Consider the following 12352-nt stretch of genomic DNA (forward strand, 5'->3'; position numbering starts at 1 on the left):
ATTAGAATTCAGACTAAAAGGGTTAAAGAGTGAGTGGTGCAGAAATGGAGGCATAGAGGTAGACAACTTATTTTCTTAAGTTTAGTAATAATAGCTGAACAATGGAAGGGTCAAAAGAAGCATTTCTGGAATTGGAGAAAACAATTTATTTTGCAAATTGTTAGCAAGAAACCTGTGGAGAGGTGCCCTTCACTTCTTCCATTTACTTCCATGAAAATTCCTACTATTCTCTTTTATACATAATAGACACTTCATCTGCTTTCAATACTTTCACTTGCCTGTATGCCTGTTGATTACCAAATTTATATCTCTAGTTGTGCTGTATCACATAAGATCCAGGGCTGTATTTTCAATCATCTTTAAGATATTTCCACTTGGATATCAGTCCAACAAAATAATTATTTATTAAATCTTTGTCCGCAAGGCATTGTGCTAGGGGAATGCAAAGGTTAAAAAAAGCAGTCCCTGCTACTGAGGAGAGTAATAAAAAAGTCTTATTCCAAAGAAAATTGAGTAGGGAAAAATTTCATGTGAAGAAACCCACAATTGAGCCTTAAAGGAAGACAAGGATGCTGAGAGGGCAGAGGTAAAGAAGAAGCGTATTTCAGTCATTAGAAATAGCTGTAATAATAGAAGAAGGTGAAAGGTGGAGTATTAGATCAGGAAATAGCTATTAATCCAGTTTGGGCCAATTGAAGAGTAAATAGCATAAAACGAGTCTGAAAGTAGGCAGGAGCTATATTGTGGAGGGTTTTATATTTCAAGCTAGGCTGAAGGGTTTTTATTTTATCCTATAGGTAGTGAAGAGTAACTAGTTTTTTGAGCAGGACTGCAACACAGTCAGACTTGTCCCTTTGGAACATTATTTTGGCACTTAGAGAATGGATTGAAGAAGAGACACCAGAAGTAGGGAGATCACTTAGAAAGCTATTGCCAATAATGCAGGCAAAAAGTTATAAAGGCCTGAACTAGAGTGGTGGCTCTGTTTTGTGTAATAAGCAGTAAGTTGTTGGAAGATTTCTGAGCTATTCGGAAATCTTTGACATGATTGGAGTTGTGATTTAGGATGGATATGGCAATATGTAGGATTAGAGGGGAATCAAGAGGAGAGGTATGAAGGCCAGGTAGATTGCTATTATAGTAATCTCAGGAAAAAATAGTAAGAACTTGAACTCTAACTTGGGTGGAGGCAGTAGGAGTGGAAAAGAGAGGGTAGATGTAATGGACATTTCTGAGATATCAGTAGGGTTTGGTGACTGCTTATAGATAGGGCATGGTCTTCTAGGTATTTCAGTCTCCACAGGTTTATTTCATACAACTCTTTCCTACTTGCCCTCCTTTCCACCCAGACTGGCTGGCCCCTAAAAGTGGTAGTGAAGTGGAAAGAACATCAGACTGGAGGCAGAAGAACCCTAACTTGAACACACACCAGCTATGTCACTCTGGGGAAGTCATTTCATCTTTCTGATGGTGGTTTCTTATCTGTAAAATGATAATGCTTGTATTATCTGTTTTGCTGGGTGGTTGTTAGCAAAGCATTGTGCAAACTATAAAATGTTATTAGAGTGAGTTACTCTTTCTACTTCCTTCTCCTGCTAATGTCTTTTGTTTTTACATCACCTTAATTTCTCAAGATATCCTTCTCCTTATAAAAATAGAAGTATAAGTGCAATACTTTTTAAAAGATTTTTATTTTATTACTTATTTTAGCACCCCAAACTGAAGTGATCTCTAACCTCTGAACTCCTACAATAATTATTGTCTCCAGGAGCAGCTAGGATTGAGATTGGCTTGAGAGCCAGGCCCAGAGATGGGAGGTACTGGGTACAAATCTAGCCTCAGATACTTCCTAGCTGTGTGACCCTGGGCAAGTCACCTAACCTCCATTACCTAGCCCATACCACTCTTCCGCCTTGGAACCAATACACAGTATTGATTCTAAGATGGAACATAAGGGTTTAAAAAAAACAAACCCAATACTATTGTCTCTTCAATTCACTTGATATGTTCCTGTTTTTCTTATTACTGTTCTTTAAAAGATGTTCACTTGCTATTTATCTTGTCTTCCTAGTTAAATTATAATGAGAATAAGGACAACTGATACATAGATACTCGGTTTTTTAAAAATTTAATCTTGGGGAAAAATGAATCTTAGTCACCTTACTTTCGAGGGCCCAGTACATTTCATGGTGTTTTAAACATTTTTTGTCATATAGTTAAGTGGGCTAAATCTAAGAACTAAAACAATAACGTTCTTATTTCAGTTTCCTATGACAGGAACTTTTTTTGGTCTTCTGTTGTGAAGGGAGATTGTGCCAATAAAAAAATATCACTTTTAGTGCTTTTCAAGAGTTTTTTTTCTTTCTGTGATCTTTTAAGTGAACTTTTATTAATTCTGTGACTATGTGATAAAAATATATTATCATTCTAATTTTTATTTTAGGTATCTTGAATGATTTAGCATGGACCCTGTTGCTAGTCACAGCTGCCACCTCCTTCAGCAGCTCCATGAACAGCGAATTCAAGGCCTTCTTTGTGACTGTATGCTGGTGGTAAAAGGAGTCTGTTTTAAGGCACATAAAAATGTTCTAGCTTCTTTCAGTCAATATTTTAGGTAGGTGTTTGGGGCTTTATTCCTTTATGATCTTGACAAGAACCAAATTTAAGACCAAAATACTTTGGCTCAGTTTAGAGGTCTCCCTTTAAAAGTATTATCCATATGACCTCCATTTTAAGTTTTTTCCTTTTTAAACTATGCAAATCTGGCTCTGAGAGAATGTTGTGATCCTGCTAAGATGTTTTTCAGCAGCTGAGATGATTTCATAAAAGTAGTACTCAATTATTAATAAAAATAAGAATGATTAAGTCCAGTGATCTACATGCAATTTATTTTCTTTGAGAATGAAAAGATTAATAAACTTAACATCTGTTATTGGAGCTTTGTAATAAACTCTCACTTCAATAAGAGACCAGACATTTTGTTTTGTCCTTAAAAAAAATTTTTTTTAGCCTTTGTTTCTCATATATTCTAAAGAAAACACACTTAAAAAAACCCCTTACATCCTGTCTTAGAATCACTGCCTATGTGTTGGTTCCAAGGCAGAAGTAAGAGGTAGGTAATAGGGGTTTGAGTGACTTGCCTAGAGTCACACAGCTAGGAAGTGTCTGAGGTCAAATTTGAACTCAGGACCTCCCATCCCTAAGCCCGGCTGTCAATCACCTGACCACCTAACTATCCCCAGAAAACATGCTGTTTAAGGCATTCCAGTAGGATATGCTAAATAGGAATATAAGTGTAGCTGTGTTTTTTTCATTGAAATAATTAAGGATAATTTGAAGGTCTGTTGATAGCCAAATATGAAAAAAATGTATATACTCTTTGATGTTATATACTGTCATTGGAATTTATATTATATAAGACAGTTTATATATAGATAGATAGTAAGCAGATTTTGTTTTCCTTAGAAATCATCTTTGAACTTTTCCATATTTGTTGGCATGTCCTGTATTTTTTTGTCCAAATCTGTGATATCTGCATAGGAAGCTCCCCTAAGGAGGCAAAATTCCCTCTACCAGTGAAGATCAGCAATTTCTGTAAACTAGAATCTTAGAGAGTTGCCTGGGGCACTGCGAGGTTACATAATTAACCTGTAGGTTAGCCAGGATGGGTCTGTTCTCTATAAAGGAAGGCATTGGGAGGAGTTTGGTTGTCTGCCCTCCAATCAAAGTTTGAGTAATCAGGCTGGTAGTTTAATTAGAAAAGGCAGACTTAGGGGCAGCTGGGTGGCTCAGTGGATTGAGAATCAGGCCTAGAGATGTGAGGTCCTAAGTTCAAAGTTGGCCTCAGACCCTTCCTATTTGTGTGACCCTGGGTAAGTCACTTGACCCCCATTGCCTAACCTTACCACTCTTCTGCCTTGGAACCAATACACAGGATTGATTTTAAGATGGAAGGTAAGGATATTTTTTTAAAAAGGGGGCAGGACTTGAAATCAAGTTTTCCTGACCTCAAGACTAGCTTTGACCATTATATCATGCTTCTTCTCCATGACTCACATCACTGTGGATTTTAAAAACTAGTTGCAAATTTATAGTGCAGACTTCACAATGATATCTTCTCCATCCTTTTGGATAGTTGTATTAGTTTGCCCAAATTATTTGAAGGATATAATTTTTTAAAACTACTAGATTTTTAATTCTAATGTTTGTAGGATGATAATTATTAATATGGGCTTATGTAGATATTATTTGTAAGCAAAGGTTGTCAGTGTAGATTTGTTCTTTTACACTGTAAACAGATATATTTTCTTTCATCAGGACATTATTTCAGAATTCTTCGGGCCAGAAGAATGATGTTTTTCATTTGGATATTAAAAATGTAGGAGGCATAGGGCAGATACTGGACTTCATGTACACTTCTCACCTAGAGCTTAACCAAGACAATATACAGACTATGTTGGACATAGCACAGTGTTTACAAGTACAGAACGTGCTGAATATGTGTCATGCATTTTTAAAATCTACTACAATGGAGCAGTCAACCAGCTTACCTTGTAACAGTGCATTCTCCCTGCCCAGTACTCTGGCTACTGATGCTAATGGTGTTATGAGTGAAAACTACCCTCCTCATCTGCTGCAGACATGTTCACCAGGTGCACAACCTCATAAGGTTTTGGATGGCCAGCCTTCCCATGGACCACAAGCAATCCATCTTCATAATTCCTCAGGTGAAGGACCAAAACAGACAACTATAGATGGCAACTGTACTGAGCTTCCATTTAAGCAGTCAAATTACTATTACAAACTAAGAAACTTTTACAGTAAACAGTTCTATAAACAAACTTGTTCCAGTCATGAACGAGCAATTGAACAGCCCTTTGCTTTCAATGCATCTACAGATCTGAACTCAGTAGAAAACCATACCTGTACTGTCAGTCCGTCTGAATGTATCTTGGAGTCTTCGGAACACCTCCCTTCTAATTTCCTTGCCCAGCCTTTGAATGAAGTTGCCCCAGATCCAGAGTCTGACAGCACATCATTGCAGCCTGCTGAACAGAGGAGACTGAAAAAAGCTATCCACCTCAAGAAACTAAGCTTTCTAAAATCACAGAAATCTGCAGGACAGTCATCTGAAGTGAAAGCAGATCATAGTCTAGCAAAAGGAATAGCAGAGTCACCCTTAGTTAATGAAAGGCCTGTAGAGAAAGCTAGTAATCAAGGGACTGAAGAAAGAGAAAGCGAAGAAATCATACATTCAGAGAATTTTGACTGTGTTGCTGAAATTGAAAGGACTGAGGGCACGGTCATCTTGAAAGACCAGTCACAGACTCTTCATTTGCAAAGACAGTACACTTGTGAGCTTTGTGGAAAGCCTTTTAAACATCCAAGCACTTTGGAGCTTCACAAACGGTCTCATACAGGTACAGTTTCTTTAGTGCTTGTAGGCAAAATGGTGAATTAGTTTAGATGCTGATTGATGAATGGTTGCAAAAGATTTTTTGCATCTCTCAGGTTACCTTTTCCCTTTGTAATGAGTAAATTCTTAATTAGCTAAATAAGAATTTACTCATTATACCTTCTTCACTTTTAGCTTGCAGATGTAATTCCTAAACCTTAGAATTCCACAAATGATTCTCTGTAGCCTGAACTGAAAAGGTGGCATCTTTTTATCTTATTTGATGTCTGTTCCATATTAATTTTTACACCTCCCAGTTTTATTTTTTCTGTTTCTGATGAACCATCAATAGAATATTTCTCTGCCATAGCTTATACTAGTTTTTTAATTGTATAATTTATAATTCATGAAAAAAGTAAGATATTCTGATTTTATAAATTAATCTGATAAGCTATTTGAGATGTCTGGGTAACCCTTGGTAAGAGGGACTAATTTTAAATTTTTATTTAGAATGAAAATTATTATAAACTAATAAACATAGGTTAAAGCTGGTTAACTGATATTTCCCTTTTCTATTTTTCAAAATAGTTTGATCTTGTCAAAAAATAAAGTGTTAGGAAATAGCTGTGTGAATTGCACCTTGCCTTCCTATAACTGTAGTTAATTGATTACTTTAGATAAGTATTTCACAAACATGGCAAACATATTATGGGCTTTTGAGGTGTTATGTTTCAGGATGTTTTTAAGATAATGATAATTGAAATAATTGTGGTTGTGGTAAATACAAGAAATATCAATTGATTTGATATTTTTCTTCCTTCTGTCCTCTTAGAATTTTCAGGTCTCATTATAGTTCCTTTGTTGTTTTCTAGGTTGACATTATTCTACCTCAAAGATAAAGAAAAGGAGGTTGTCTTTAACCTTAATTTCTATTCTAAGAACTTTTACTTTTGTATCTTTGAATTATAAAAAAAATTTTAGAGGCCTTATTGTTTCCCTCTTTCTCTCTCTTTTTCACACACACAAACACAAATGTACACACATATATTTGACATTGAGACCCTTATCTGTGTAGTTTCAGAGGCAGCAAAAAATTATATTTTGTACTTTGAAAGCATATCTCTTGAATGACAGTGACAATGTAATTAAAATTAATGCAAAGAATCTTGTCAAAAAGGAAATAAATTTTTTGAAATATGTGGTACTCTGTATAGGAGGGTCATTGACCTCGATCATTTGTGAGCCTGGGCCATATATAGCCCCAATTTTCTTACAGTATTTCTAGTAATTGGATTTTTAATTTATCCATGAATCTATTATCACATCCCAGGCATGTCTATAGAATTAAATTGAAAATTTTAAATGAATAGGAAATAGCCAAGGATCAAGGATTTTTTTATAATCCACAAGGCTAACCTATATTTTCAAGAAGAGATACAAATAAAAACAGGTCAGTGAACTGTAGTTTTACTAGACCAATAAACTATCATTTTATCAGAGCAGGAAGAAAAAAAATTAATTCTAAAGATGAGAGCACATAAAAAATGTACCATCTCTTCTCTGGCAATATAATTTGGTAAGCTATAACTTGAGAGGATTGAGAGAAATAGGATACTTTTTTTCCCCCACACTTATCCATATGGCATGATATAAAGTCAGAACTTTGCTCCAGCAAAAGGCCACAGCTAATAATGAAAAATACATTTTTTTAGTAATCTGTTAACTTCAATGGAGGTCAAAGAAAACTATTATTTTTTCCTCCCTTACTCTAGTCTATTGACTCCCTATACTCTCTCTTTCATGTGTCTTTATGTTATTTGCATGTAAGATGGTAGAGGTTCAACAGCCCAAGGCTTAAAGTCCAGGGAGACTTTTAGGATACAATGCCTGTTTCACTCTTTAGGTTCCTAAAGGCGATGCAATCCTCTGAGCTTGTTTTCTCATCTGTAAAATAAGGAGAATAATTATTTTTGGATTCTCAATTGTGGCAAGATTCAAATTGAGATCCATAATTCACGTGCTTGAAGTAAGCCTTCAGGACCTATGGAAATGCCAGGTGTTTTGTTAGGGTCAAATGATAGAACTGAAAGCTCATCAAGCAAGAAGAGGTAAAAAGGCTTTGGGGGCCAACATGGGGGGCTAGTGCAGAGGAGAACAGTTTTGTACCTCATGTGAATGGGGCTTTCTGGTGAATGCATGAATTGTCTGTCTGATAATTAGACATATTTTGAACTAGGTCTTTTTATTTTAGAGAGAAACAACCAATTGCAAAAAAAGTTATTTTTTTCCAGTTGGAGAAAAGTACAATTGATATGTATGAATGCAATAAAAAACATAGTGTTACTTTTATTTTAAAGCCCTTATAACAATACAAGAACTACTTCTTCAAAGATATCACTGATTACACCATCACCACTAACAGTTTTACATGTTCTGTTTTTGTTTTAGGTGAGAAACCTTTTGAATGTAACATTTGTGGGAAACACTTCTCCCAGGTGGGAAAAATTTTATTTACAGCTAATTGCTGGAAACCTGAGTGAATTGCTTATTTTTAGTACAAGCAAAACAATTATTCTTGAGTTTATGAGACAAAACTTTGCAATTTTTGTGTATAATCAAGCTTAAAGGAGTTCCAGTTAAACCGGGATAAAAATAATTTTAAAAGAAAAGATATTCTGTTTTCCATATTAGAGATAAAAGGGGAAAAAATTTTCTTAAGTGAATGAACATTTATGATACTTATATGGACTAAATCCTCTTCAATTTTTTTCCCTCTTTGCTGAGTTCCCAGTCAAACCAGTAGTGTACATACTCAAAAGCAATTTAGGATTGCCTTTGAAAACAATCACCTAGCCCATTGCTGGTCCCAGGCAAATGCCTTTTCAGTTTAGCATAGAACTTAGGAGAGTTTGTGCCCTGGTGACCCAGACTTCCAGTATCAGCCAAAATCCCCTCCATTGCACAGAGGAATTCTGGAAGAGGATACAGACATATAGCTTTACTGAGCATCTCTTTAACAGGATCATTGTAAGGTTCAAATAAAATCCTTTTTGTAAAGCATTTTGCAGACCTTAAAACGCTGTATAAATGAGAGCTATTATTATTTATGTTTTTATTTGGAGGAGTATTTTTATTGTCATTCCTTTTTTTTTGTGGCTAAAGGATTGAGTCTGTCATTTCACAATGACCTTTCACTCATCAGCATGATACTTAATCCAGTTCGTTACACTGTTGACACATCCTAAATGTGGCTGTCTGATTAAATTGTTATTACTTATTAATTAATCCACATCATTCTGGTGAGGTGTGATGCTAAAGTAATAGAATTATTTGTATTAAACATGTCTGTGCTTCAGCAGACAAATGACTGTTGTCTCTGACAAAGTCATCTCCTTGGAGTAGAGAATGCATATTATTTTATCAATACTGATGCCACTGCTCAAAACATTTTGGAAACTTCTCTTTGGGTATTGCTTGTGAGTCCTAAGGCTGTGTTTTTCAGTATGCTTAGTGGCACATATTTGCCCTTTGAGGTTAAAGGGTTTTTTAAACACTAAAAGCTATTTGCAGCCAAGTCTAGTGAATAAGGGAAATGATGAAAAATTACTGATAAGGGATGGGGAATGCATGTATGCAGATAATTTCTTCCTTTCACTCTTCAGTTACATGCTGCTGCTAAACTACTTCTGAAAGGAATTCTAAAACATGTTTTGAGCAGCAATAGAATTATAACAATTGTAATTTACTTTTGAGGACTACACTCATTTAATTGTGGAAGTTCTGGCATCTGGTTTTTTAATTGCTTCATAATGATACCTTAGAATTATAGTGCCCTAGAGTTGGAAGGAGCCTTATTGATCATCTAGCTCAGCCCCCTGCTAATGGATGCATCCCTTCTACAACATTGCTGACAAGTAGTCAAGCTTCTTCTTGAACACTTTTAGAGATGGGAAACTCACAACCTGAAAAAGGTTATTAATTCCATTTTCCAAAGCTCTTTTAAGAAATTCTTCCTTTTTCTGAATCAAAATCACTTCTCAATAACTTCTATTCATTGGTCTTGATTATTCTATTTAGAGGCAAAAAGAATGCCTAACTCATCTTCCTCTATTATCAGTGGTTCCCACTTTTTTGGCCTACTGGCCCCTTTCCAGAAAAAAATATTATTTAGCCCCCTGGAAATTACTTTTTTAAAAAATTTTAATAGCAATTAATAGGAAAGATAAATGGACCTGTGGCCATCACTGCTCTCCCCCCCCAATTACTGCAGCACCCACCAGGGGGTGGTAGCACCCACTTTGGGAATCACTGCTCTATGTGCTTCTTTGGTCTTGACATCTCACCTATCATTAACATGAGTCCAAATTCCACATCTACTTTGCTATCACCATCAGCAATTTCCATATATAGTATTTCCTGGCTTCCAGTCTTATAGCTTCTTTTCTTACTCCCTAATGTCTTTTATTTCTCACATTTAGGATACTACCAAGATACCCCTTTTTTTTTTTTAGAACATACTTAAGTTCCTCCTCCTCGCTTTAGTTTTCCTTCCATAGCTACAGTGTTTGTTCATATTCTAATCACCATGGACAGCCATTAAAGCAACAATAATTTTTCCTCCCTCTCTAAAAGCCAGAACCATTTATTTCAGATACCACTTCATTAATATCAACTTCTTGAAAGAATGCAAACTGTGATTGCCTCTCAGCTCAAATGAAAACTTTTCCTGGCTTCAATTGATTTCTAGCCAGTGACCTTCTTTTGGAACAAGTTAACAAATATTTATTAAATACCAACTATGCTCTAAGCACTTTTATATGTTTGTCAAGAGTATCCAAAAGAGTAGATAGTTCTGGCCATAAAGGATCAAATATAAATTCCTTGGTATCTCCCTAGTATTTGACAATTTGATCACCTCCTTTCTTCTCAGATTTCTTAACATTTTCTGATCCCAGTTTCTCTTTTTCTGGCTCCTTTATCAATCCTTCTTTCTCCTATCTTCTAAATATGGTTTGTGTGATCAACAGTTAAAAGTTAAAAGGAACATTGAAAGTTTAGAACATAAAGAAACCAAGACAGGTTAAATGTCTTGCCTAGATCACAAAGATAGTAGTAAGTGATAGAGCCAAGATTTGTACATGGATCTTTGAACTTAAATCCAGTTGGATTTCCATCTCTCTCTTTAAAACACTTATCAAGTCTCTCCTTTGTTAATTTCTCATCTCTTCTGATTTCCACATTTCCACATCTCATTTTTATTCAAGTGATACTTAGAAATCTCCTGGTATGTACAAGGGACTTTCTTGTGAGCTGTGGTTATTTAACAGCAATGACTGCATAGCTCTTGCCCTAAAGAAACTTAAGACTTAGTTGGAGATAAAAGCATACAAGTAACTAATATAAGACTGTGTGGGATAAGTGTCATACAGATGGTATAAAATATTGCTGTAGGAGTTCAGGGAAGAAAGATCTCTTGCAGCCAAGGTAACCATAGAAAGATTTGAAATGGACCCTGAAGGAGAACAGGATTTTAAAAGATGAAGATTGGGGTATATTATAAAAGCAGGCATTCTAGGTGGCTTAGAAGGCTTGAACAAAGGGGTGGAGGCAAGAATAGTATAAGGCTAGTTTAAGGAATGAGAATATTGGTTTAGCCTAAACAATAAGAGAGTAGTGTAGATATAAAACTGGAAAGAGAAGCTGGAGCCAGACTGAGGAATTTGAACTGAACAGTGAAAACTTTCCTGTGCATTTAGGTGACCAAAGCAGAACTTGAGGAAGATAAATATGATGACCAAGTGCCTGATGGGATGGCAAGAGGGGAAACCATTAGGATGCCACTGAAATGACTTGAGTATGAAATATCAAAGATGTGCATAGGGATCGTAAGAATGGAAAAGGGGCCAATGCCTATGTTTTAGATATGAAATGCTGATTGCTTTCCCTAGTTCCCAGCCTCATTTTCATCTGTCTGCTGGATATATTCATCTAGTTGTCCTAATATTACATCAAACCTGACAAATATGTTTAGAAGCACCCTTCTCATTTTTCCCCCTCCAAAAATTTCATCCCACCAATCTATTCTCTCAGTTTTGAAGCAAAACCTCATTTACCGCCTCACTCCCCGCCCACCTATTTGATAGAGAGGTAATGAGGTCTAGTCAGAAGAATGCTAGATTTATAATTGGAAGACTTATGTTCACATCCTGACTGTTACTACCTGTGTGATCCCAGGTAAGTCTCTTAACCTCTCTGGGCCTCATTTATCTTTTTCTTAAAATGACCTCTAAGTTCCCTTCCAGCTCTAAATTTGGGATCCCAAGACTTGTTGAATTGACTATCTATCTACCTTGAAAAGTGCATTAGGCACTAGGGGAAATACAAAGATCAACAAGGAATAGGCTTTTCTCTTATGGGCCTTATAGCCTATTGGAGGAGAAAAATGTATGCAGAGAACAGTAGGGCCATTTCCTGTTTGGCAGTATGATATAGTGGAGTAAGAAGATGACACATCTAACCCTCAGGCAGCTCTTGAAGATACCTACTAAGTTATAGAGAGGTTGCAGGACATTCTAGTGGAAAGAGTCCTGAAAAAAAGACCAAGTTGTAGATTCTTGATCTATTGGTGTAAGTTTAGGCCCTTGTTATCCTCTTCCTTTATTACTGAAATAGCCTCCTATTAGCCTTCTTCCTTCCAGTTTCTCTTCAGTTAATTTCAGCAAAACATTTTTTAGTGCCTACTGTGTTAGAGGTTCTATGATAGATGCTGAGGATACAGACACAAATATTAAATGTCTCCTCAAGAAACATACATTCTACTGGGGGTAGATATAGCATTTATACAGATAAGTAAATGTAATTTGCTGAAGGAGAAACCCCTTATTATAGCTCAGGAATCAGGAAATGCTTGGTATTGGTATTGGGAATGACCTCTGAGATGACTTTAAGGAAAGGATT

General features: G+C 35.9%; 1 protein-coding gene across 1 annotated transcript in view; it reads left to right on the forward strand.

Annotated features, from left to right (window-relative positions):
- Positions 1 to 2462: 2462 nt before the first annotated feature.
- The window catches only part of ZBTB49 (zinc finger and BTB domain containing 49), a 30142-nt gene continuing 20252 nt past the window's right edge, over positions 2463 to 12352 (forward strand). The window contains exons 1-3 of the mRNA XM_044681164.1: positions 2463 to 2614; positions 4318 to 5420; positions 7844 to 7890. Coding sequence (XP_044537099.1) covers positions 2463 to 2614; positions 4318 to 5420; positions 7844 to 7890 — 1302 coding nt within the window. The remainder of the gene's footprint in view (positions 2615 to 4317; positions 5421 to 7843; positions 7891 to 12352) is intronic.

Source organism: Gracilinanus agilis, chromosome 6 (assembly GCF_016433145.1).
Source record: "Gracilinanus agilis isolate LMUSP501 chromosome 6, AgileGrace, whole genome shotgun sequence".
In the NCBI taxonomy this organism is placed as follows: Eukaryota; Metazoa; Chordata; class Mammalia; order Didelphimorphia; family Didelphidae; genus Gracilinanus; species Gracilinanus agilis.